The sequence below is a fragment of the Schistocerca gregaria genome, chromosome 7, assembly GCF_023897955.1.
Source record: "Schistocerca gregaria isolate iqSchGreg1 chromosome 7, iqSchGreg1.2, whole genome shotgun sequence".
Lineage (NCBI taxonomy): Eukaryota > Metazoa > Arthropoda > Insecta > Orthoptera > Acrididae > Schistocerca > Schistocerca gregaria.
This window is the reverse complement of record NC_064926.1, coordinates 558,190,855-558,214,080: the sequence shown is the minus strand read 5'-3', so window position 1 is coordinate 558,214,080 and position 23,226 is coordinate 558,190,855. Positions and strand designations below refer to the sequence as shown.

Here is a 23,226-nt window from a genome sequence, read left to right as displayed (position 1 = left end):
GTGAACTATTGTCAATACCCAGCGTTACGAAGCCACTTTACAGAATCTTAGACGAGCCATCAAGTTGAAATGCTGAGGCATGTTGTCCTCCTTCATGATAATGCCCACCCACACATGGCCAATGTGGTGAAATGACATTGCAGCAGTTTCGGTGGGAAATGCTGGAACATCCACCCTATAGTCCTGGCCTTTCACCGTGTGACTTTCATGTGTTTGGACCTTTAAAGCAAGCTATTTGTGAACATTGATTCACAATGGATGATGAAGTGTGTGATTGGGTCCAGGTGTGGATCCGACAGCAGCCTACTAGCTTCTTCAAGGATGGAATCGCCACCCAGTGTCACAGTGTGATAAATGCGTTAACAACGTTGGTGATTATTTTTTGAGTATGTGTAATGTCTATGTGATTATTTTTGAGTATATGTACTGAGCATAACTACATTTTTGAGTTAATAAAATCATTACTGTTACTTTACACTAGTGACTGTGTTTCATTTGTATGCCCCTTATAATTAATGAACATTGTGATTGAATTGTGTTGTGATTAACAAGTACTGTAAAAGGCTGTTATCATCAGAGTGAGCGACTGTTGGACATGGTGATGTTAATGATGAACCAACTTAATATGAACTATTGCTCTGTGATTATATCCAATGAATCACTAAAGGACTGTGCTAAATGTGCATTATTTAGTTTCTTGCCCTGTAAACTTCTGCCAGTGATTGATTGTAGTAAAAAGTGGTCACCATAATTAATAACTGAACTTTGCATGGATTAAAGTGTCACTGTTAAGGTCAACTAAACTGTTGGTATCATGTACATTTTTAATGCCACCAATCCACACTTAAATAGAGTTCCAGCTTTGAGGTGATCAAGATTGGTGCTGCTGAGGACAAGGCTATAAAATCCAGGTCATTTCTGTTGCTAGATCATTTCAGGCACACTAAGGAAGTGGCACATTACAGGACTAAATGTCAGCTGGGAATTAAGCATGAGGGACAAAATTCCTTGTATATAGTTACTTGAGGATGTGCAACCTATAAAAAATCTGTTGAGTAAATTAATGTGTTGTCTCACTTCACTAAGGGATAAATCGGAATCATTCATAATGTCTTGATACATCACCACTTCTCAGCATGACTAGGGGAAAGTATATTGCAAGAAATGGTTAGACTGTTGTCTATAATTTGTTTGCAGAATGTTATTTTATCCACCAATGGTGTGTACACTTTCCAGTAAACTAAAAAAAAAAATAGTGGTGAACTCAAATGACACCTGGACTGTAACACAGGAAAGCTTTTAGCAAATGGGAGGGAGGAGAGGGGGTGCCACATGAGACATGCCTGGAACACACAGTAGGCGAGGGTCCAAGAAACTTGCTTGTCTCGCACATGCTGTTGTTTGACAGGTCATTACAAAATACAAAGTACTCCAACAACGCTATATGTTACAAAAAGAAAAATCATGTGGAAAAAAAAGTAGTAGTCCTGTGCAAGTAAATTTTTCTGTGGTGTTCATATAACCCCAGAATGAGTTCCATTTGTACATTACCCATCGAAAAAGTTCTCAAACTGCTTTTATTCCTGGTGTATAAGCGATGTCGGTGTAACAATTGTGGCATCTATGTACATATTTACTCTGCAACCCACCTGTATCACTACTGTTCATTTTCTTTCCTGTTCCACTCACAAATAGAGTGAGGGAGAAAGAGACGCCTCCATACGAGCCCTAATTTCTCTTGTCTTTGTGGCCCTTATGTAGAATGTACATTGGTGGCAGTAGATTAATTCTCTAGTCAGCTTCAAGTTGCTTGTTCTCTAAATTATCTCAATAGTGTTCCTCAAAAAGAATGTCGCCTTGCCTCCAGGGATTTCCATTTGAGTTCTTGAAGCATCTCCGTAATACTTGCATTTTGATGAAACCTACTGGTAACAAATCTAGCAGCCCATCTCTGAACTGCTTTGGTGTCTTCCTTCAATCCAACCTAGTTGGGATCTCAAACACTGAAGCACTACTCAACAGTGGGTCACACTGGTATTCTGTATGTGATCTCCTTTACAAATGAACCACACGTTCCTCTAATTCTCCCAATAGAATGAAGTTACCATTCTCCTTACGTACTGCTGTTCTTGCATGTTCATTCTGTTTCATATCGCTTTGCAACATTATGCCCATATATTTAAACAACATGACTGTGTCAAGCAGGACACTACTAATGCTGTATCTAAACATTAACCAGTTTGTTTTTTATAGTCATCTGCATTAACTTACATTTTTCCTCATTCAGAGCAAGCTGCTATTCATCAAACTAATCAGAAATTTTGTATAAGTCATCTTGTATCCTTCTATAGTCACTCAATGAGGACATCTTCCTATACATCACATTGTCATCAGCAAAGATCTGCAGATTGCTGGTCAGCTTGTCTGCTAGAACATTTATGTCTATAGAGAATAAGAATGGTCCTATCATATTTTTCAAGGGCACTCATGATGATACTCTTGTCTCTGATGGACGCTGGCTACTCGAGGACAATGCACTGCATTCTGTTACTTAAGAAGTCTTCGTCTCACTCACATATCTGTGTACCTATTCCATATGCTCATACCTTCGTTAACAGTCTGCACCAGGGCACCGTGTCGAATGCTTTCCGGAAAAATAGGAATATAGAATGAGCCTATTGTCCTTCATCCACAGTTTGCCGGATATCATGAGAAGAGGGCAAACTGAGTTTCGCACGACCGATGCTTTCTAAATCCATGCTGATTTGTTGGCAGAAGCTTTACCATCTCAACAAAATGTATTATATTTGAGTTGACAATATATTACAGTGTTCTGCAGCAAACAGATACTGAGGATATTAGTCTGTGTTTTTACAGGTCCATTCTTTTGCACACCTTATACAAAGGAGTCTCCTGTGCTTTGCTTGGAAATTTGTGCTGGGAGAGAGATCCACAATAAATGCGAGATAAATAAGGGGAAAATGCTGTAGATTACTCTCTGCTAAACCGATATGGGATACCGTCTGGACCTACCGACTTACTTGTTTTCATCTCTTTCATTTGCTCCTCTATACTAGGGATGCCTATCACTTTGTCCTCCATATGGGAGGCTGTGTAAGGCTCAAACAAGTGAATGTTTGTATAATTCTCCTGCGTGAATGATTTCTTAAATACAAAATTGAGTACGTCAGATTTTCTTTTACTGTCTTCTTTTACACGTATTAGATTGGTCAGCGAATGACTTGCTGCTTAGCGATTTTACATAGGACCACAATTTTGTTGGGTATTCAGCAAGGTCTTTTGCTGAGGCTTGATGGTGGTGTTGTTATATGCTCCACACATTGATCTTTTTACAGACCTTTGCTTGTCAATGTTTGCACATCCTTTTTTTAACCAAGTGTGTGACAATCTCTGTTTCCTCAGCATTTTCCAAATTTATTAAACTGTGGAGAGTCTCCTTCATCCTTAATCCACTTACTTGGTGCATAAATCTCCAGAGGTTGATTTACAATCGGTTTAAACTGTGCCCAACATTACTCTACTTTCTTCATACTGGAACTAAATGATCTCCATTCATTGTCTAAGCGGAACACTGTCAACTGTTAATCTGCGTTTTGTAGTATAAATACTCTCTTTACCTTTTTGTCGAGTTTATCACTTTTAGTAACCATCACCTCTATGATGACATTATTATAACTAGTTCCTATCTCCATACTGAAACTGTCAATAAAGTTTGTCCTGTTTGTAGCTGGAAGGTCTATAATACCTCCATTGCTTGTGGAGTGTCAACCTAGGTAATCAAGACAGTTTTTGGAAAATGTGTTCAAAAGTATTCCATAAGGCCACCTATCAGTATCACCTGCAATGAATCCATAGAGGCCCCAGTCGATACTCAATAAGCTAAAGTCATCTCCAAGTAATATTGCATGATCTGGATATTTCCACAACCCTGAGCATAGACTTTGTTTCAGTGTTTCTAAAACTGTTACAGCTTGATCAGGTGACCAGTAAAAACACCCGATAATTAATTTGAGTTCACCTAGATCCTACACTTGTCCACATAACATCCCATATTAACAAAAATAATCAATTTTTGAAAATTTATAATGTAACTGGGTAGATAAAATATCTACTCACCAAACATCGGCAGAAGAACACACATATAAAAAGCTATTGAAATTTGCAAGCTTTTGGAGCCAGTGCCTCCTTCCTCTGGCAGAAGGGTTGAAGGAGAAAAAAGAGGAGTAAAGGAAAAGGTGTGATGAAGTTTAGGACATGGGAAGAGTTTGGGAACATCAACCAGAATCCCAGGTCAGGGGAGATTTACCGAATGGAATGAGAAGGAGAAACTGATTTTTGGGAGTGCACTTGACAAGATTTGGAAACCTGACCCAAAGCATGCAAATTTCAGTATCTTTTTATATGTATGTTCTTCTACTGCTTCCAGATAACTTCACAGTTAGTCACAATTTCAATCTCATAATGTAAATGTCAAAGATTCCAAGACTTACCAAGCGGGAAAGCGCCGGTAGATAGGCACAATGAATAAAACACACAAACACACACACAGAATTTCGAGCTTTCGCAACCGGCGGCTGCTTCATCACCCTCCCACCACCACCTACTCCTGTCCTGTAACCCGGAAGGTGTACACGATCAAAGGCAGAGCCACGTGTGAAAGCACCCACGTGATTTACCAACTGACCTGCCTACACTGTGACGCTTTCTATGTGGGAATGGCCAGCAACAAACTGACCATTCGCATGAATGGACACAGGCAGACAGTGTTTGTTGGTAATGAGGATCACCCTGTGGCTAAACATGCCTTGGTGCACGGCCAGCACATCTTGGCACAGTGTTACACTGTCCGAGTTATCTGGATACTTCTTACCAACACCAACCTATCCGAACTCCGTAGATGGGAACTTGCCCTTCAATATATCCTCTCTTCTCGTTATCCACCAGGCCTCAATCTCCGCTAATTTCAAGTTGCAGCCACTCATACCTCACCTGTCTTTCAACAACATCTTTGCCTCTGTACTTCCGCCTCGACTTACATCTCTGCCCTTACTCTTTGCCTTTAAATATGTCTGCTTGTGTCTGTGTATGTATGGATGGATGTGTGTGTGTGTGTGTGTGTGTGTGTGTGTGTGTGTGTGTGTGTGTGCGCGCGAGTATATACCTATCCTTTCCCCCTAAGGTAAGTCTTTCTGCTCCCGGGATTGGAATGACTCCTTACCCTCTCCCTTAAAACCCACATCCTTTTTATCTTTCCTTTTCCTTCCCTCTTTCCTGACGAAGCAACTGCCAGTTGCGAAAGCTCGTAATTCTGTGTGTGTGTTTGTGTGTTTTGTTCATGTGCCTGTCTGCCGGCGCTTTCCCGCTTGGTAAGTCTTGGAATCTTTGTTTTTAATATATTTTTCCCATGGGGAAGTTTCTTTCTATTTTATTTTCATAATGTAAATGGATAGATAAAAAATCTACTCACCAAGTGGAGGTAGGAGAATACACACACAGAAAGGTTCAATTTTTACAAGCTTTCAGAGCCAGTGGCTCCTTATTCTGGCACAAGAATTGAAGCGGAAGGAAAAGAGGTGAAGGGAAAAGGACTGGAGAGATTTAGTAGGAAAAGAGGTACAGTTCAGAAAAGTTACTCAGAATGGGATGAGAAGGAAAGACTGGTTGTTGGGAACTCAGCAATCAGTCCCAATAATCAGTCTTTCCTTCTCATCCCATCTGGTAAGCCTCCCCTGACCCTTTTCCATAATATTGCCCTCAAATACATTTCCCTTGTATAGGACCTCTACATACTCTACCCACCTTTTGCTTTCCCTTCTTTGTTTATGGTTGGTTTTCCATCTGAGCTCTGGATATTCATACAAATGGTTCTCTTTTCTACATAGGTCTCCTTAATTTTCGTATAGGTGGCATCAATTTTTCTTCCTAGTGATATGTGCTTCTAAATCCATACACTTCTCCTCTAACCATCCCTGCTTAATCAGTTTGCACTTCTTGTCAATCTCATGTCATGTATTCCCTTTCACATGCTTCATTTATTGCATGTTTATATTTTCTCCTTTCATCAGTTAAATTCAATATCTCTTGTGTTACCCAAGTATTTCTACTAGCCCTTTTTTCCTATTTGATCCTCTGCTGCCTTCATTATTTCATCTCTCAAAGCTACCCATTCATCTTTTACCGTATTTCCTTCCCCACTCTAGTCAACCTTTGCCTAATGCTTCTTCTGAAACTCTCCACAATTGTTGGTTCCTTAGACGTATCATGGTCCCATTCCATAATTTTCTATCTTTTTGCAATTCTTTCAGTTTTACTCTATAGTCAGTAACCAATAAATTGTGGTCAGAGTCCACTTACACCCCTGGAAATGTCTTGCAATTCAAAATCTACTTCCAAAATCTCTGTTTTAGCTCTTATGTAATTGATCTCAAGTGTTCCAATATCTCCAGTTCTCTTTCACATACACAACTTTCATGCTTCTTAAACGAAGTGTTAGTTGTGAATAAATTATGCTCTGTGCAAAATTCTACCAGGCAACTTCCTGCTTCATTCCTTTTCACCAGTCTATATTCACATACTTCTTTTTCTTCTGTTCCATTCCCTAATATTTAATTCCAGTCCCTCATGACTATTAAATTTTCAACTCCCTTAACTATCTGAATAATTTCTTTTGTTTGATCATTCATTTCCTCAGTATCTTCATCATCTGTGGGGCTGATTGGCACATAAACTTGTACTACTGTGGTGGGTGTGGGCTTTGTGTCTGTTTTGGTTACCATAATGCGTTCACTATGCTGTTTGTAGTTGCTTATCTGCATTCCTATTTTTTTGTTCATTATTAAACCTATTCCTGCATTACCCCATTTTGATTTTGTATTTATAACCCTGTTTTCACCCAACCAGAAGTCCTGGTGCTCCTGCCACCTAACTTCACTAGTGAAACAACTCTTTGGAAAACGACTCATTTTTCTTGTCACTTTTATTTCAGCTTTTAGAAGAGAAAACTGTGCTTGTTTTACCCAAGATGGTATCAAGCTATGTTTATTCTGTATTCTCTTATTTTTGTGTAACTATGAATTGCACATAGCTTACTTTGCCATTCAAAGGTGCATTTACTTACTACAAAAAGGAGGGGGGAGGCTTCTTTGTTTGATTCCTTTTGCTTGTGTATGTATTCTGTTTCTTGTATTGATGTTTAAAGTTTTACTGTTTCCTACAAGAAATAATTATTAGGAGTGTTAAAATAATGCAGATTCCAGAATGGGAAAAACAAACTAGAACAAAGAAAGTTAACTGCTCACCTGCAGCTGGTTGACACGCGGTGCATAGAAATATTTGCCTGCCGTGAGACATCTTTAACTCTTGAGTTTGTGATCTGCTTCCAAAATAGTGAATTTTATCACTTCATGCATCCAAACCCTGAACACTAGTAAATGCTGCGAGATATGTATGCTAGGTATTACAACACATTAAAATGAACTAAAAGAAAAAAATGAATTGTTTAGGAATATAGGAGATGACCCCACCATGAACCATGGACCTTGCCGTTGGTGGGGAGGCTTGCGTGCCTCAGCAATACAGATGGCCGTACCGTAGGTGCAACCACAACGGAGGGATATCTGTTGAGAGGCCAGACAAACATGTGGTTCCTGAAGAGGGGCAGCAGCCTTTTCAGTAGTTGCAGGGGCAACAGTCTGGATGATTGACTGATCTGGCCTGCAACATTAACCAAAACGGCCTTGCTGTGCTGGTACTGTGAACGGCTGAAAGCAAGGGGAAACTACAGCCGTAAGTTTTCCCGAGGACATGCAGCTTTACTGTATGATTAAATTATGATGGCGTCCTCTTGGGTAAAATATTCCGGAGGTAAAATAGTCCCCCATTCGGATCTTCGGGCGGGGACTACTCAAGAGGATGTAGTTATTAGGAGAAAGAAAACTGGCATTCTACGGATCGGAGTGTGGAATGTCAGATCCCTTAATCTGGCAGGTAGGTTAGAAAATTTAAAAAGGGAAATGGATAGGTTAAAGTTAGATATACTGGGAATTAGTGAAGTTCGGTGGCAGGATGAACAAGACTTCTGCTCAGGTGACTACAGGGTTATAAACACAAAATCAAATAGGGGTAATGCAGGAGTAGGTTTAATAATGAATAGGAAAATAGGAATGCGGGTAAGCTGCTACAAACAGCATAGTGAACGCATTTTGTGGCCAAGATAGATACGAAGCCCACACCTACTACAGTAGTACAAGTTTATATGCCAACTAGCTCTGCAGATGACGAAGAAATTGAAGAAATGTACGATGAAATAAAAGAAATTATTCGGACAGTGAAGGGAGACGAAAATTTAATAGTCATGGCTGACTGGAATTCGAGTGTAGGAAAAGGGAGAGAAGGAAACATAGTAGGTGAATATGGATTGGGGCTAAGAAATGAAAGAGGAAGCCGCCTAGTAGAATTTTGCACAGAGCACAACTTAATCATAGCTAACACTTGGTTTAAGAATCATGAAAGAAGGTTGTATACATGGAAGAACCCTGGAGATACTAAAAGGTATCAGATAGATTATATAATGGTAAGACAGAGATTTAGGAACCAGGTTTTAAGTTGTAAGACATTTCCAGGGGCAGATGTGGACTCTGACCACAATCTATTGGTTATGACCTGTAGATTAAAACTGAAGAAACTGCAAAAATGTGGGAAATTAAGGAGATGGGACCTGGATAAACTGAAAGAACCAGAGGTTGTACAGAGTTTCAGGGAGAGCATAAGGGAACAATTGACAGGAATGGGGGAAAGAAATACAGTAGAAGAAGAATGGGTAGCTCTGAGGGATGAAGTAGTGAAGGCAGCAGAGGATAAAGTAGGTAAAAAGACGAGGGCTGCTAGAAATCCTTGGTTAACAGAAGAAATATTGAATTTAATTGATGAAAGGAGAAAATATAAAAATGCAGTAAATGAAGCAGGCAAAAAGGAATACAAACGTCTCAAAAATGAGATCGACAGGAAGTGCAAAATGGCTAAACAGGGATGGATAGAGGACAAATGTAAGGATGTAGAAGCTTATCTCACTAGGGGTAAGATAGATACTGCCTACAGGAAAATTAAAGAGACCTTTGGAGAGAAGAGAACCACGTGTATGAATATCAAGAGCTCAGATGGCAACCCAGTTCTAAGCAAAGAAGAGAAGGCAGAAAGGTGGAAGGAGTATATAGAAGGTTTATACAAGGGCGATGTACTTGAGGACAATATTATGGAAATGGAAGAGGATGTAGATGAAGACGAAATGGGAGATACGATACTGCGTGAAGAGTTTGACAGAGCACTGAAAGACCTGAGTCGAAACAAGGCCCCCGGAGTAGACAACATTCCATTAGAACTACTGACGGCCTTGGGAGAGCCAGTCATGACAAAACTCTACCAGCTGGTGAGCAAGATGTATGAGACAGGCGAAATACCCTCAGACTTCAAGAAGAATATAATAATTCCAATCCCAAAGAAAACAGGTGCTGACAGATGTGAAAATTACCGAACTATCAGTTTAATAAGCCACGGCTGCAAAATACTAACCCGAATTCTTTACAGACGAATGGAAAAACTGGTAGATGCAGACCTCGGGGAGGATCAGTTTGGATTCCGTCGAAATGTTGGAACACGTGAGGCAATACTGACCTTATGACTTATCTTAGAAGAAAGATTAAGAAAAGGCAAACCTACGTTTCTAGCATTTGTAGACTTAGAGAAAGCTTTTGACAATGTTGACTGGAATACTCTTTTTCAGATTCTAAAGGTGGCAGGGGTAAAATACAGGGAGTGAAAGACTATTTACAATTTGTACAGAAACCAGATGGCAGTCATAAGAATCGAGGGGCATGAAAGGGAAGCAGTGGTTGGGAAAGGAGTGAGACAGGGTTGTAGCCTCTCCCCGATGTTATTCAATCTGTATATTGAGCAAGCTGTAAAGGAAACAAAAGAAAAATTTGGAGTAGGTATTAAAATTCATGGAGAAGAAGTAAAAACATTGAGGTTCGCCGATGACATTGTAATTCTGTCAGAGACGGCAAAGGACTTGGAAGAGCAGTTGAACGGAATGGACAGTGTCTTGAATGGAGGATATAAGATGAACATCAACAAAAGCAAAACGAGGATAATGGAATGTAGTCAAATTAAATCGGGTGATGCTGAGGGAATTAGATTAGGAAATGAGACACTTAAAGTAGTAAAGGAGTTTTGCTATTTAGGAAGTAAAATAACTGATGATGGTCGAAGTAGAGAGGATATAAAATGTAGACTGGCAATGGCAAGGAAAGTGTTTCTGAAGAAGAGAAATTTGTTAACATCGAATATAGATTTATGTATCAGGAAGTCGTTTCTGAAAGTATTTGTTTGGAGTTAGCCATGTATGGAAGTGAAACATGGACGATAACTAGTTTGGACAAGAAGAGAATAGAAGCTTTCGAAATGTGGTGCTACAGAAGAATACTGAAGAGAAGGTGGATAGATCACGTAACTAATGAGGAGGTATTGAATAGGATTGGGGAGAAGAGAAGTTTGTGGCACAACTTGACTAGAGGAAGGGATCGGTTGGTAGGACATGTTTTGAGGCATCAAGGGATCACAAATTTAGCATTGGAGGGCAGCGTGGAGGGTAAAAATCGTAGAGGGAGACCGAGAGATGAGTACACTAAGCAGATTCAGAAGGATGTAGGTTGCAGTAGGTACTGGGAGATGAAGCAGCTTGCACAGGATAGAGTAGCATGGAGAGCTGCATCAAACCAGTCTCAGGACTGAAGACAACAACAACAACATAGGAGATGACTCACCGAAAGGCAGAAGCATGGTGTTGTCGACAGGTACACAAACAAAAGGTATAGAGCTTTGCTTTCCTGTCTCAAGCTTGTAGGGAGACGTGCACACACACACACACACACACACACACACACACACACACACACACACACACACACACACTCACTGTTGGGTGAGGGACAGCAAGTTACCTTAGGCTTAGCCCAGGGAGTTTACGGAATGTAGGATATGCTGTAAGGATAGCCCCCATCTGCGCAGCTCAGGAAAACTGATGGTGGTGGGGAGGATCCAGATAGCCAACCCATTCCATCTGGATCCTCCCCAGGAGCTGCTAGAGCTCCCCCCCTCCCCATCCCCCTCCCCCTCCCACTCCCACTCTCCGTCCCTCACCCTGCCCTGCCCTGCCCTGCATCCCCACCCCACCCCAGTATGTTCACAGTGGGCTATAAAAGAGCTGGTAATCGTGGGAGACGCGCGTGTGTGCGTGTGCGCGGGTGCGGGTGCGCGTGCGCGTGCGCGTGCGCGGGTGCGCGTGCGCGGGTGCGCGTGCGCGGGTGCGCGTGCGCGTGTGCGTGTGCATGTTTCTCCTACCAGCTTGAGAAAGGAATTCCATTCCGAAAGCTAGCAAAGCGAAGCTCTGTACCTTTTGTTTGTGTACCCTTGAAAACACAGCACTTCTGGCTTCCAGTAAGTTGTCTCTTTTATTCCTAAATAATTTGCTTTTCTCGACCAGAACTTTCTGTTCATTACTAAAAGAAACATGACACTTATCATTAAAATTTTTACGATGGTTCATGTGTTTAATAAAACATTAACGCAAACACTTGTCTTTAGTTTGAGTTGGTTGTTCTTCCTCATCTGGCCAATGCTGACAAAATCCTAGAAATTACAACAAAACAACATGGACAGACAGGCTGCAACTTCTTTTACAGTTTCCAACAGTTTGTCCCTTTTGCTTCTTTATTATAAAATGAGTTAAAGTTATTTTCATTATAAAAAATTTTTCACAAAAGCTCTAATGTGTTAATTTATTTAATATTTGCATGCGTAATTAATGGTAACATTATTTTTTGTGAAAATAATAATCTTTTTATACTAATGAGTGAAATGTTCATTAGACTCATTTTACATTCTTCATACATGGTTTAACACTTTTATTGGCTTTTGTATTATGCATCACACAGGCTCAGTGATATTTTTTAAACAGGTTGCAGTACAAAACCTTAATTTTTCCAAATCATGCTTTTTTCATAGATTAAATAGTCGTTTTCATACCATGAAGCAGTGAATTACCGAGTGCGTGTTGATTTTTACTTGATACTATTAGCTTGGAAATATGTAAATGAAGTACTAAACTAAGTAAAAACATCTTATATACTTCCAAAAATGTTATCACACTATATAACATCACACCAAATCCTGAAAAGACATGCATCTGACTATGAAATATGAAGGTATTGAGTACTTTACTATTCCTCTAGTTGAGTGAGTTACATTTCAAGCTACAACTCTTCTTCTAGTTTAAAGATTCAATCTCACTACACAGCCACACAGCTGTGGGTGTGTGTGTTTGGGTGGTTGTGAGAGTGTTTATTTGGGACTGTATTTTCAAACTAGAAAAAGATCTGTAGCTCAAGATCTGGTAATGTGTCTGTATCATTTGTTGTTTCTATGTGCCACATGGCAACAAGCTGCAGGTGAGTTGTTCCTTTTGCTCATTTTTGTACATTGTTATTAGATAGGGGTATTAAAGTTTTATTGTACCTAATTTTTAATTGCAAGTATTTATACAACAATGGGAAATATAATACTTATTTTTCAGGTGTGTCACAAGCTCTAGCACCAATAGTGAACATTTGTCAAACATTTGGAAGTTCGTTAATTTACGCAAACTTGCCTTACATTACCTGAATATCCAGGATGCAAGATTTCTTCTAAAGGTAAAAGTCACAGTTTGTACACTAGTATGCATCTTAAGTGGCAACTTAATGCATCTTCATTTAACACTTTGAGAGACAGTAATTTATTGTAATCTGCTGCCCTCCCTCTGTTCATAGAAATATTAGTTTTCTAATTTTTTTTCTTTTTTCAGTGCCTATTGCTATACACACTGATGTACTACTATTATAATTTTAATTCTTTTTGCAAACATTTTAAATTTTCTGTGTTGTACATCCTAAATTACTTTGGTTGCTTCAGTATTGATAGATTTCCAAATCCTATAGTTTAAGACTCATTTCATTCCTGAATGGATCATTGCTGTGACCCACAGTGAAACTGTTAAAATGCAGAATTGTGAAATTCACACTGCAATGTAGTTGATTTGGTGTTCTTTTGTTGTTATTGTAACTTCATCAACTAACAGGCTAAAAATCAGTTATCAGATAAATAATTTTGTCCTCAGAATCACATACCAATATCCTTCACAATGGTTTGTTGCAGAATCTGTGAACAAATTCTCAGTTTGATTATAATAAATTTTCTTGAGATGAAAAAGCCTCAGTCCAAAAATCAGCCCAGATTTCAAAAGCATTGTTAGTGCAAAACTGATCTTGCCCTTTCTTCACATGATATCATGCAAACCATGGATGAAGTGCAACAAACAGATTTCATATTCTTAGATTCAGGCTGACCACCAATCTGTGGGTGTTTGCCGAGTGACTGTAGGAGGATGTAAGTTGATGTAAACAAAATTTCTAGTTAGTTTGATGAATGTTATCTTGCTGTAACTGTAGGAAAGTGTAAGTTAGTGCAGACAAGAAGGAAAAACAATCCCATAATAGTTGAATACAGCATTAGTAGAGTGCTGCTTGACACAGTCACATCGATTAGATATCTGGGTGTAATGTTGCAAAGTGGTCAACTTTGGTTTATTGGGAGAATTTTAAGAATGTGCAGTTAATTTGTAGAGTAAGACTAGCGTGGTACATTCTTGAGTACTGCTCGAGTGTTTGGGATCTCCACCTGGTTGAACTGAAGTAAGACACCAAAGCAGTTCAGAGGCAGACTGCTAGATACGTTAGTGGTAGGTTTGATCAACATATGTGTATTATGCAGATGCTTTGTGAACTCAAATGGGAATCCCTGGAGGGAAAACAACATTCTTTTCATGAAAGACTATTTAGAAAATATAGAGAACCAGCATTTGTAGTTGACTGCAGAACAATTGTACTGTTACAAACCTACATTTTGCACAGGGACTGCAAAGAGAAATTAAGGCTCATATGGAAGCTAGCTGTCTTTGTGATGGAACAGGAAAGGAAATGTCTAGTACAGGTACCATGCACCGTGCACAATACACACACTTGCTGAGTATGCAGATGTTGAAGATTTGTTTTTTTGATTAGAATCTTTATTATTTTTCTTCTTTAAAATGCAATTCAAAGTAATTTAATGGTATTGCATTGATAGGTGTTTTCTGTTGTAGCCTACATTACATAAGACGAAGAAATTCTCTTGGAAGAGAAATGATGTGACATTCTTTCCAATCACATTACATGATTATTCAATAATCATCCTCCATATTACTTTGATTACTACACTGAGAATCAGTGCAGCAACTTCCGTTAATTTTAGGGGGGGTGGGGTGGGGGGGGGGGGGGGGTGGAGGGGTTGAACAAACCCTAAAATGTTCCTAAGAGGTTCAGATGATTAATGAAATCCTTGACAGCATATAACTTATGAAATGTAGCTCATCGCTGTCTGATGGCTGCCTCGTGAGCATCATCAGCAAGTATAGAAAGTACATTAAGAGAACATTGGATGATAAATGTTGTACTTCCCACTGACATGTGAGTGCAGTGTGGAGCAAATGATGACATAATCCTTAAAGTCAGCTGTAAAATTAAATGTACTTCTAGTGGTGCTTCAGATGTAATCTAGAGGCTGGGTACGATTCAAGAAGAAATGGTATTACTATTACTATTACTGAGACATGAACTGATTTCTTGCACGTAGCAGTCAGGTGTGTTTGACTACTCGCTCTTATTGTTGCAGTCAACAGTATGAAGACTGCTATGAGGCAGCTCTCCATTCTGATCATTCTTGTGCTACTCTCTTTATATTTGCACAATTCCTGCATCCCTAAGACTTATCTTAGAAAATAGATCAACGAAAGGCAAACCTACATTTCTAGCATTTGTAGACTTAGAGAAAGCTTTTGACAGTGTTGATTTAATACTTTCTTTCAAATTCTGAAGGCGGCAGGGGTTAAATACAGGGAGCAAAAGGCTATTTACAATTTGTACAGAAACCAGAAGGCAGTTAAAAGAGTCGAGAGGCATGAAAGGGAAGCAGTGATTGGGAAGGGAGTGAGACAAGGTTGTAGTCTCTCCCCGATGTTATTCAATCTGTATATTGAGCAAGCAGTGAAGGAAACAAAAGAAAAATTTGGACCAGGAATTAAAATCCATGGAGAAGAAATAAAAACTTTGAGGTTCGCCGATGACATTGTAATTTGGTCAGAGACAGCAAAGGACCTGGAAGAGCAGCTGAACGGAATAGACAGTGTCTTGAAAGGAGGATACAAGATGAACATCAACAAAAGCAAAATGAGGTTAATCGAATGTAGTCGAATTGAATCGAGTGACTGAGGGTATTAGATTAGAATTAAAGTCGTAAATGAGTTTTGCTATTTGGGTAGCAAAATAACTGATGATGGTCAAAGTAGAGAGGATATAAACAGTAGACTGGCAATGGCAGGGAAAGCGTTTCTTAAGAAGAGAAATTTGATAACATCAAAAGTACAGATTTTTAAGTGTCAGGAAGTCGTTTCTGAAAGTATTTGTATGGACTGTGGCCATGTATGGAAGTGAAACGGGAGACAATAAATCGTTTGGACAAGAAGAGAATAGAAGCTTTTGAAATGTGGTGCTACAGAAGAATGCTGAAGATTAGATGGGTAGATCACTTAACTAATGAGGAGGTATTGAATAGAGTTGGGAGGCGAGAAATTTGTGGCACAACTTGACTAGAAGAAGGAATTGCTTGGTAGGACATTTTGTTACTTTCGTAAATACTCGGACTCAAGACTTTGTTAATTGCTCATTATTATAAATAGACCAATAGTACATGAGACTACTTACCACTTAGTAGAAACATTGAGTCATCAACACACATACAAAAAAAGAATGAAAACTTGCTAGCTTTCAGACAAGACTTTCAATGATCTAGAGCAGGGCTTCCCAACCCGTGGTCCGCGAACCCCTTAGGGGTCCGCCGGCTCTTTCTACGGGGTCCGCGGCCACGTATCACCAAATCATGTAAAATAATGAGCAAAATTATTGAATAAAAATGTGAAAATCAAATTCATCACCTTTTTTTTTTCATGTGAAAAACGTGTACTTTTACTTCAGGTCATATCCCCATTCAGCCTTTGCGGTTCTTAACGTATACACAGTTAGTGCCGGAGAATGCGGCTTCTCTGATCGACTGTTTAGCAACAATACGGGGGTCATTTGCGCGCTGGCTCACGGCACTAGATGCGCTGAAACTTTTAACGCATGCACGGAGCGAGCTTTGTCGATCAATCACAGCACTCGCTGGCATGTCTGCGGCCCCAGGCATCATTAAATGTTAAACTTGCTTTGTCAGTGCACTACCTATTTCATAAGTCGATTTTTCACCAGTTTATTACTTCTAACATGGCTCGGTGGCTGAAGTTAGGATCAGTTTCTCCATCGTCTTCACAATAAGGGAGGTTTCCAGTTGAAATGAATGAGGAGGGAGGACGACCAAAGGAAGACTTTACATACATTTGAACATTTTTCTTCGGATTTCACGAAAAACCACACACACACACACGACTGTTACGAAATATGCATGCTTCTTACACAACAGTAGCCAAATAGTGGAATTGAACAGACAATAAGCAACAGGTTGTCAACAGCGAGTAGTTTGGACGTGACGTTGATTGCTCTTGGAAGAAGACAGTGAAATTTCAATTACCAAGTAATTCTAATCAGGCTATAGTGTGTTGAACAAAGGGAGTAAATCTACTAGGAAGTGTCTGGATACAGTGGGAATTCAAATTGGATTGTTAATTTTAAGTTGTTTTCATTCATCTCTAAACCAAAGACTCTTGGTAATTAGGGGGGGGGGGGTCATTGGGAACATGGCTTTTGCATTAAGAAGCTTTCAGTTCCCATGGGTTTCGCTCTGAAATTTAAAGTTATTGTGCTCTTGACTGACTAGGGGCTTGCGATGGATTTTCGACTGAAGAAGGGGTCCGCCAGCTGAAAAGGTTGGGAAGCCCTGATCTAGAGAAGTACATGCACCTGCACACTTATTGTTCACAGCTGTGGCAGAAGTGTGAACTCAAATGGAACTATTCTCTTGGGAATATGGTCATAAAATGCAGAGTGTCCGAGGAGGAATGGTCAATGTTGAGGGACAGGACTGGAACAATCATTCAAAGCAGAAATTGCAGTAAGCATGGGCTCGAAAGTGGATAACTTAAGAACTCTCAGCACTTGTTCATCTTCGCTACTGTGAAGCACATCTCTTCTCCTGATCAGGCTCTCACAGCTCTTAAGGTATGCATTTTAGAGCTCATGTTTACTAGAAAATTGTTTTATTGTTTTGGTCCATACTACGTTCTCTAGAAACACAGGAAGCAGAGAGCTTGCAATAGATGAGATTTGTTTCACAAAATTGAAAATGAAAAAGTGCTCATAGCATTTAAAGAATACATTTCAAGAGCCCAAGTTTACTGGACATTTTTGTTTCAAATAATCGTCCTTGTCCTAACCTCCAGTATTGATCAGTATTTACCATTCCTCCTCAGGCATTCTGAATGACAATACCACAGTATCAGAAATTTTTGTTGCCCAAGACAGATTGAATGTGGTTTGTAGTTTTTGTATAATGTTACATCATTGTTTAGTCTCATAGTCCTTGTCAATGTATAATAGATTTTGCTTGTTTACCAAAGTTCCGATATCATAAAATCACTATGCATTTATTGCTGTCTCCTAAACTCACCATTTTGTTGTGATAGCCTGTGTCATAGAGTAAGTGAACTGACCTCAGGCCAGTTTAATTTAAAAAGTCATGGGACATATATTTTAAATGTGTGATCTAAGTTTTGCTGTATATGTACTGCACTTACCTGACATTCGTGGTGCTCAGACAGTGTTCCTGTGACAGAAAAAGCTACAAGAGCAATCACAGGAATTACAAGCCAAGAATCATGTCAAAAGCATTTTGAAGACCTAAACATCTCAACTCTACCTTCCTTTTATATTAAAACATGTCTTCTTTCAAAAATGAAAGAAAGAAAAACCAACTTTTTACACTGAAGAACAGCTATTCATTCACATGAAATAGAAATAAACTAGACATAGAATGTACAAGACTGTGCAAGATCCAAGGTAGTTTTAAACACACGGGAATAAAGCCATATAACAAGCTACCACCATCAGTGAGAGATTTGCCAAATGATACTTTTGAGAAGCATCTTCAAAAACTGTTAGTTGATAAATGTTTTTACAGTGTTACAGAATTTAAATGTAAACAATAAATCTTCTCAGCCCGATGTATTGTTCAAACCTATCATTTACTGTAATAATAAAGCTGAAAAGGAAATAAAAATTCAGTATTTTGTGTTCCTGAAACAGTCAAAGTGCATGCAAAAACCTTCAACATGGAGTATGTCGAGTGTTTCTTACCATTTCCAAGTGCACCACATCAATTTGCCAATACTAAGGAAATTTGTCGCAATAGTATACTAAAATATTAAACATGATATAAAATTTGAAATGCAAAATTGTCTATTTCAACATATGTTGGTGAACAACAAATAAATAAATTATGGATCAAATGAGGTGGAGAATAGAAGACTAGACTCATATCCAGGAATAGGATTCACTTACTTTAGTAATAACATTCAAGTGAATGCAGGAATAATTCTGTCAGAAATGTCACAGCTGATATGATTCCCAATCCTTGTTAACTGAACTTGTGCTCTGTATGTAATGGGGATGCTGTCAACAAGTCATTAAATTTTGGCCTTCTTCCCTTTAATTGGCATTGATGTTGTTTAGTAACCCACCTCCATGGTGTGCTCTAGCTTCCATATTTAGAAGAGACGATATTGTAATACGTATATGTGTCAGGCTCCAGTGCCCAGAGATGGTGCTTGTGTGAATGAGTGTGTATTTTTTATTGTAGACTTTATCCAAAAGCTTAATATTTTAGCAGTTCTTTTTTCATTGTTCCTGTCTCTGCAACTTGATGTCTTCTCTACATGCTGAGTAGCAACCTATCCTTTTTATATTTTATCATTTATCTTATATTTTCTGTTGTTTAAATAGATCAATAGGCTTACATACACCTTTAACTAATTGCCAATTATGTGCTGATTAATTGCTGGATCAGATATGCATTATGCATTATTGGTGGAGGAGGAGGAGGAGGAGGAGGAATCGAAAGAAAGAATAGTGGGTTGCTGAGTTTTCCCTACTGGAAGAACCATTCGCTCTAAAGGAATTTTAAAACAATTTCTCTAAATCACATCAAAAGGACACTGCTGATTTCCGTCCCTCTCCTTCCTTCAGCAGAAACTGTGATCTGTCTGTAATGACCTCACTGTCAACAGACATTAAACTCTGATCTTCCTTCCTTCTCCTGAAGTAGTTTATTCACACAAATCATACACAAAGAATCTGACATCCGTGAATGAATGAATGAATGTTCAGTTGCCATGCAGTTAAATTATTGAATGCCAAACATGACTTTTTAATCTTAGGAAGCACTGTGGAAGATACAGCTGAGGTGCATGTTATTGGGATTTGGGGAAAGAATTAACTGGTTCTCTGTAGCTGTGCATGCTTAGCACATCTTTGTGACTGATGGCATGTTTGTGTCACTCCCACCAGCTCGTGCCATCGTTCACACTGTGTACTGCTTGTAATCTGTGTCTTCATACTTCCCACATTATAATGTCTGCCTGTCATTTCTACATCCCGCAGCAGAATGGCTAAATTTTCCTCTTGTCTCTTGGCTTCCAAATAAAACAATGTAATGAAAAGGATACTTGCTGCTCACCATATAGTGGAGATGCTGAGCTGCACAACAAAAAGACTGTCAGAAAGTTAGCTGTCTGCCTACAAGGCCTTTGCCAAAAATAGAAAACACACACACACACACACACACACACATGACCACAGTCTCTGGTTCCAGCTCCTAGAGACTGTGGTCATGTGTGTGAGAGTTGCATTTGCGTGAGTGTGTGTATGTTTCCTTTTTTTGACAAAGGCCTTGTAGGCTGAAAGCTAACTTCCGACAGTCTTTTTGTTGTGCCCTTCTGTGACTCCATATCTCTGCTATATGATGAGTAGCAACTATCATTTTCATTATATTGTTACATTCTATCCTGGATTTTCCATTGTTTAAAGAAGGCAATGTATCAGATTTCCATTATCAGTTGCAAAGGTGGCGTTTTTCTGGGACAGAGTGTGACTTCAAATTTTTTTACACCCTGTGAGGCTGCTAGGAATTGGTTGTTGCTGCATTCCTCTACTTTTGGAAGAGTTCAGCACTGGGTCCTGTAAATTTATGCCTTTACCCACTAGCACACAGAAATTTCCAATGGGAAAAGCAGATACAAGTAATGAATCTTGCTGTCAAAACAAATCTCAACTTCTGCAGCTTAAAATGTATGGGTTATTCAGCAAATGCCTTCCTGGTGGGACTGCTTCCCCTGGCTGTACTAAACTGACTGAACAATGTGCCTGCTGGCCAGTGTGTCTCCTTGCCTTTGCTCGAGTCAAAAGCAACTGTACCTAACGTGTTCATACAGTGGATAATTAGAGCGCGTGCAGGTGCCCACACACACACACACACACACACACACACACACACACACACACACACACACACACAGTTTGATTGTAGGAAGAATTTAGTTCCAGTTCTCCTTTATTATTATTATTTATAAAAGACAAAGTACTACAGAAAGAGATCATTATGAGGGCTTCCTTTCCCCTGTCCCAGCCTTTGTGTAGACAACTTATTATGTCAGGAGCAACAAATTGTATGAAAATTCTTAACTGTGCCCATGGCTCTTCTTCTTGCACTAAAATATGTTTTCAGATCTTGATTGTATTTAAATCATTTTTGTCATTGAGTATGGTATTCTTTCAGATAACTTCAAACTGCGAGAATCTTCAAAGCATTTCCCTGAATAGTTTGGGTTTGCAAGGACACTGTGTTTACCTTCCAGATATCTGCAATGCTTTAAAACATTGTAAAGTCTTGAGGGACTTCAGGTAAGCTGACAGAAACTTGGAAAACATAACTTACTTTCTACATTCTCATAGCCATCTTCCTCATTTTCATTAATTACTCTTCTTTTTTGTTATTGCCTTTTCTCTCTTTTAGATTCATGTTTGAGTTTGATCTCTGTCTTATTTTTTTATGGTGTCCCATGCAGTTTTCCATGTCACCTGTCTTCTTCTGCTCTGTTGTTTGCTTATTGTTTCTTTTCTCACAGTAGTTGTCCACTTCAGTCTCAATTATAATTCTGTTTTCATTTTATACTTACTTTCTGTATTATGTGACCCATCAACCAGCTGCTGTTTATTTTTAATTTTTTAAAAATATAATTAGATATTGGCATCTAATCATCAATTTTCCTCTTTTATTGGTCTGCTACTACCTGTGGAGCAATATTATTAGTTACATTCCTCAAAACAGACATATGAAAATCACGTTTAGTGCAAAGAATGACAGTTGGCAGCACTCTTGGGCCTAGACCTCCCAACTTGGAAACTTTTTGCATATTCCAGTTGTTTGCATTTGATAATAAATGATGTATTTATTTATTGAGTATACATTCCATAGAACTCATACACTGCTTGGCCTGTCTGGATGTGGAGTATGTCAAGATTAAAGTTACAGATGTTTAACTGTTGATCATTTTACAGTTACACAGTCAACGAACTTCCTACTGTTTTAATGTAAACACAACAATAAGTAATTATTATCTTCAAAGGATGAGATGCATAGAACAAGTTGAAGGGCCAAATTGTCATTATACTGGGCAAATGCTTTTCTGTAGAAGAATGCAGATGTAAACTATGCAGTTATTAAAGATATAATGATTACCTTATAATATTTATGACAACACTTAAGAAGCATAAAACTTGTTAAGACAGTCTCTTATTTTGTAAGCTTGTAGTCGCAAAGCCATCAGTACTACAGAAGATTGGTAAGACAGAAAGTGACATAATTTAGTTTTGAAAAGGGATGCCCTCTGTAACTACAAGTTCTCACCTAACTATGAAACTTAAAATTTCTAAGTGCTTTTTATTGAAATATTCAGTTTTTCTGCACTTATTAAAAATGTTAAAGACAAATTGTTACAGTTAGTTATAACTTATCTGTTTTCTCAATGGATTCCTAGCATCATTGTCATAGTTGATAGTAATGCAGGAATTTCAGGTCCACAGTTTTTCCTTGCAGTCAAATGCTTTAAATTTCCTGGATTTTCATGAATAAAATAGAAGATTTAATTACTTGTTTATTTTTCTTCAACTCAATGTACAGGGTGATTCAAAAGGATACCACAACTTTAAAAATGTGTATTTAATGAAAGAAACATAATATAACCGTCTGTTATACATCATTACAAAGAGTATTTAAAAAGGTTTTTTTTTCACTCAAAAATCAAGTTCACAGATGACATCTCGTGGAAATTGGGTTTTCTAATCGGGTTTTCTAATCCGGCAGAAAACCCGATTTCCACGAGATGTCATCAAATCGCCGGGAAAGTCTAAGAAATTACAAGTTCAGAGATGTTCAATATGGCCCCCTCCAGACGCTCGAGCAATATCAACCCGATACTCCAACTCGTTCCACACTCTCTGTAGCATATCAGGCGTAACAGTTTGGATAGCTGCTGTTATTTCTCGTTTCAAATCATCAATGGTGGCTGGGAGAGGTGGCCGAAACACCATATCCTTAACATACCCCCATAAGAAAAAATCGCAGGGGGTAAGATCAGGGCTTCTTGGAGGCCAGTGATGGAGTGCTCTGTCATGAGCTGTCTGGCGGCCGATCCATCGCCTCGGGTAGTTGACGTTCAGGTAGTTACGGACAGGTAAGTGCCAATGTGGTGGCACTCCATCCTGCTGAAATATGAATTGTTATGCTTCTTGTTCAAGGTGAGGGAACAGCCAATTCTCTAACATCTCCAGATACTGTAGTCCAGTTACAGTAGCACCTTCGAAGAAAAAGGGACCAAAAACTTTATTGGCTGAAATGTCACAGAAAACGTTCACCTTAGGTGAGTCACGTTCATACTGAGTTGTTTCCCACGGATTCTCAGTGCCCCATATACAGACATTGTGATGGTTGACTTTCCCATTAGTGTGGAAAGTTGCTTCATCACTAAACACA

The 23,226-nt window shown here is 39.0% G+C and overlaps 1 protein-coding gene across 3 annotated transcripts in view; it reads left to right on the top strand.

Annotated features, from left to right (window-relative positions):
- LOC126281738 (uncharacterized) overlaps positions 1–23,226 on the top strand; it is a 174,030-nt gene that overhangs the window by 137,959 nt on the left and 12,845 nt on the right. For all 3 annotated transcript variants that reach the window (XM_049980923.1, XM_049980924.1, XM_049980926.1), the window contains exons 9-10: positions 12,650–12,767; positions 20,971–21,095. In XM_049980923.1, coding sequence (XP_049836880.1) covers positions 12,650–12,767; positions 20,971–21,095 — 243 coding nt within the window. The remainder of the gene's footprint in view (positions 1–12,649; positions 12,768–20,970; positions 21,096–23,226) is intronic.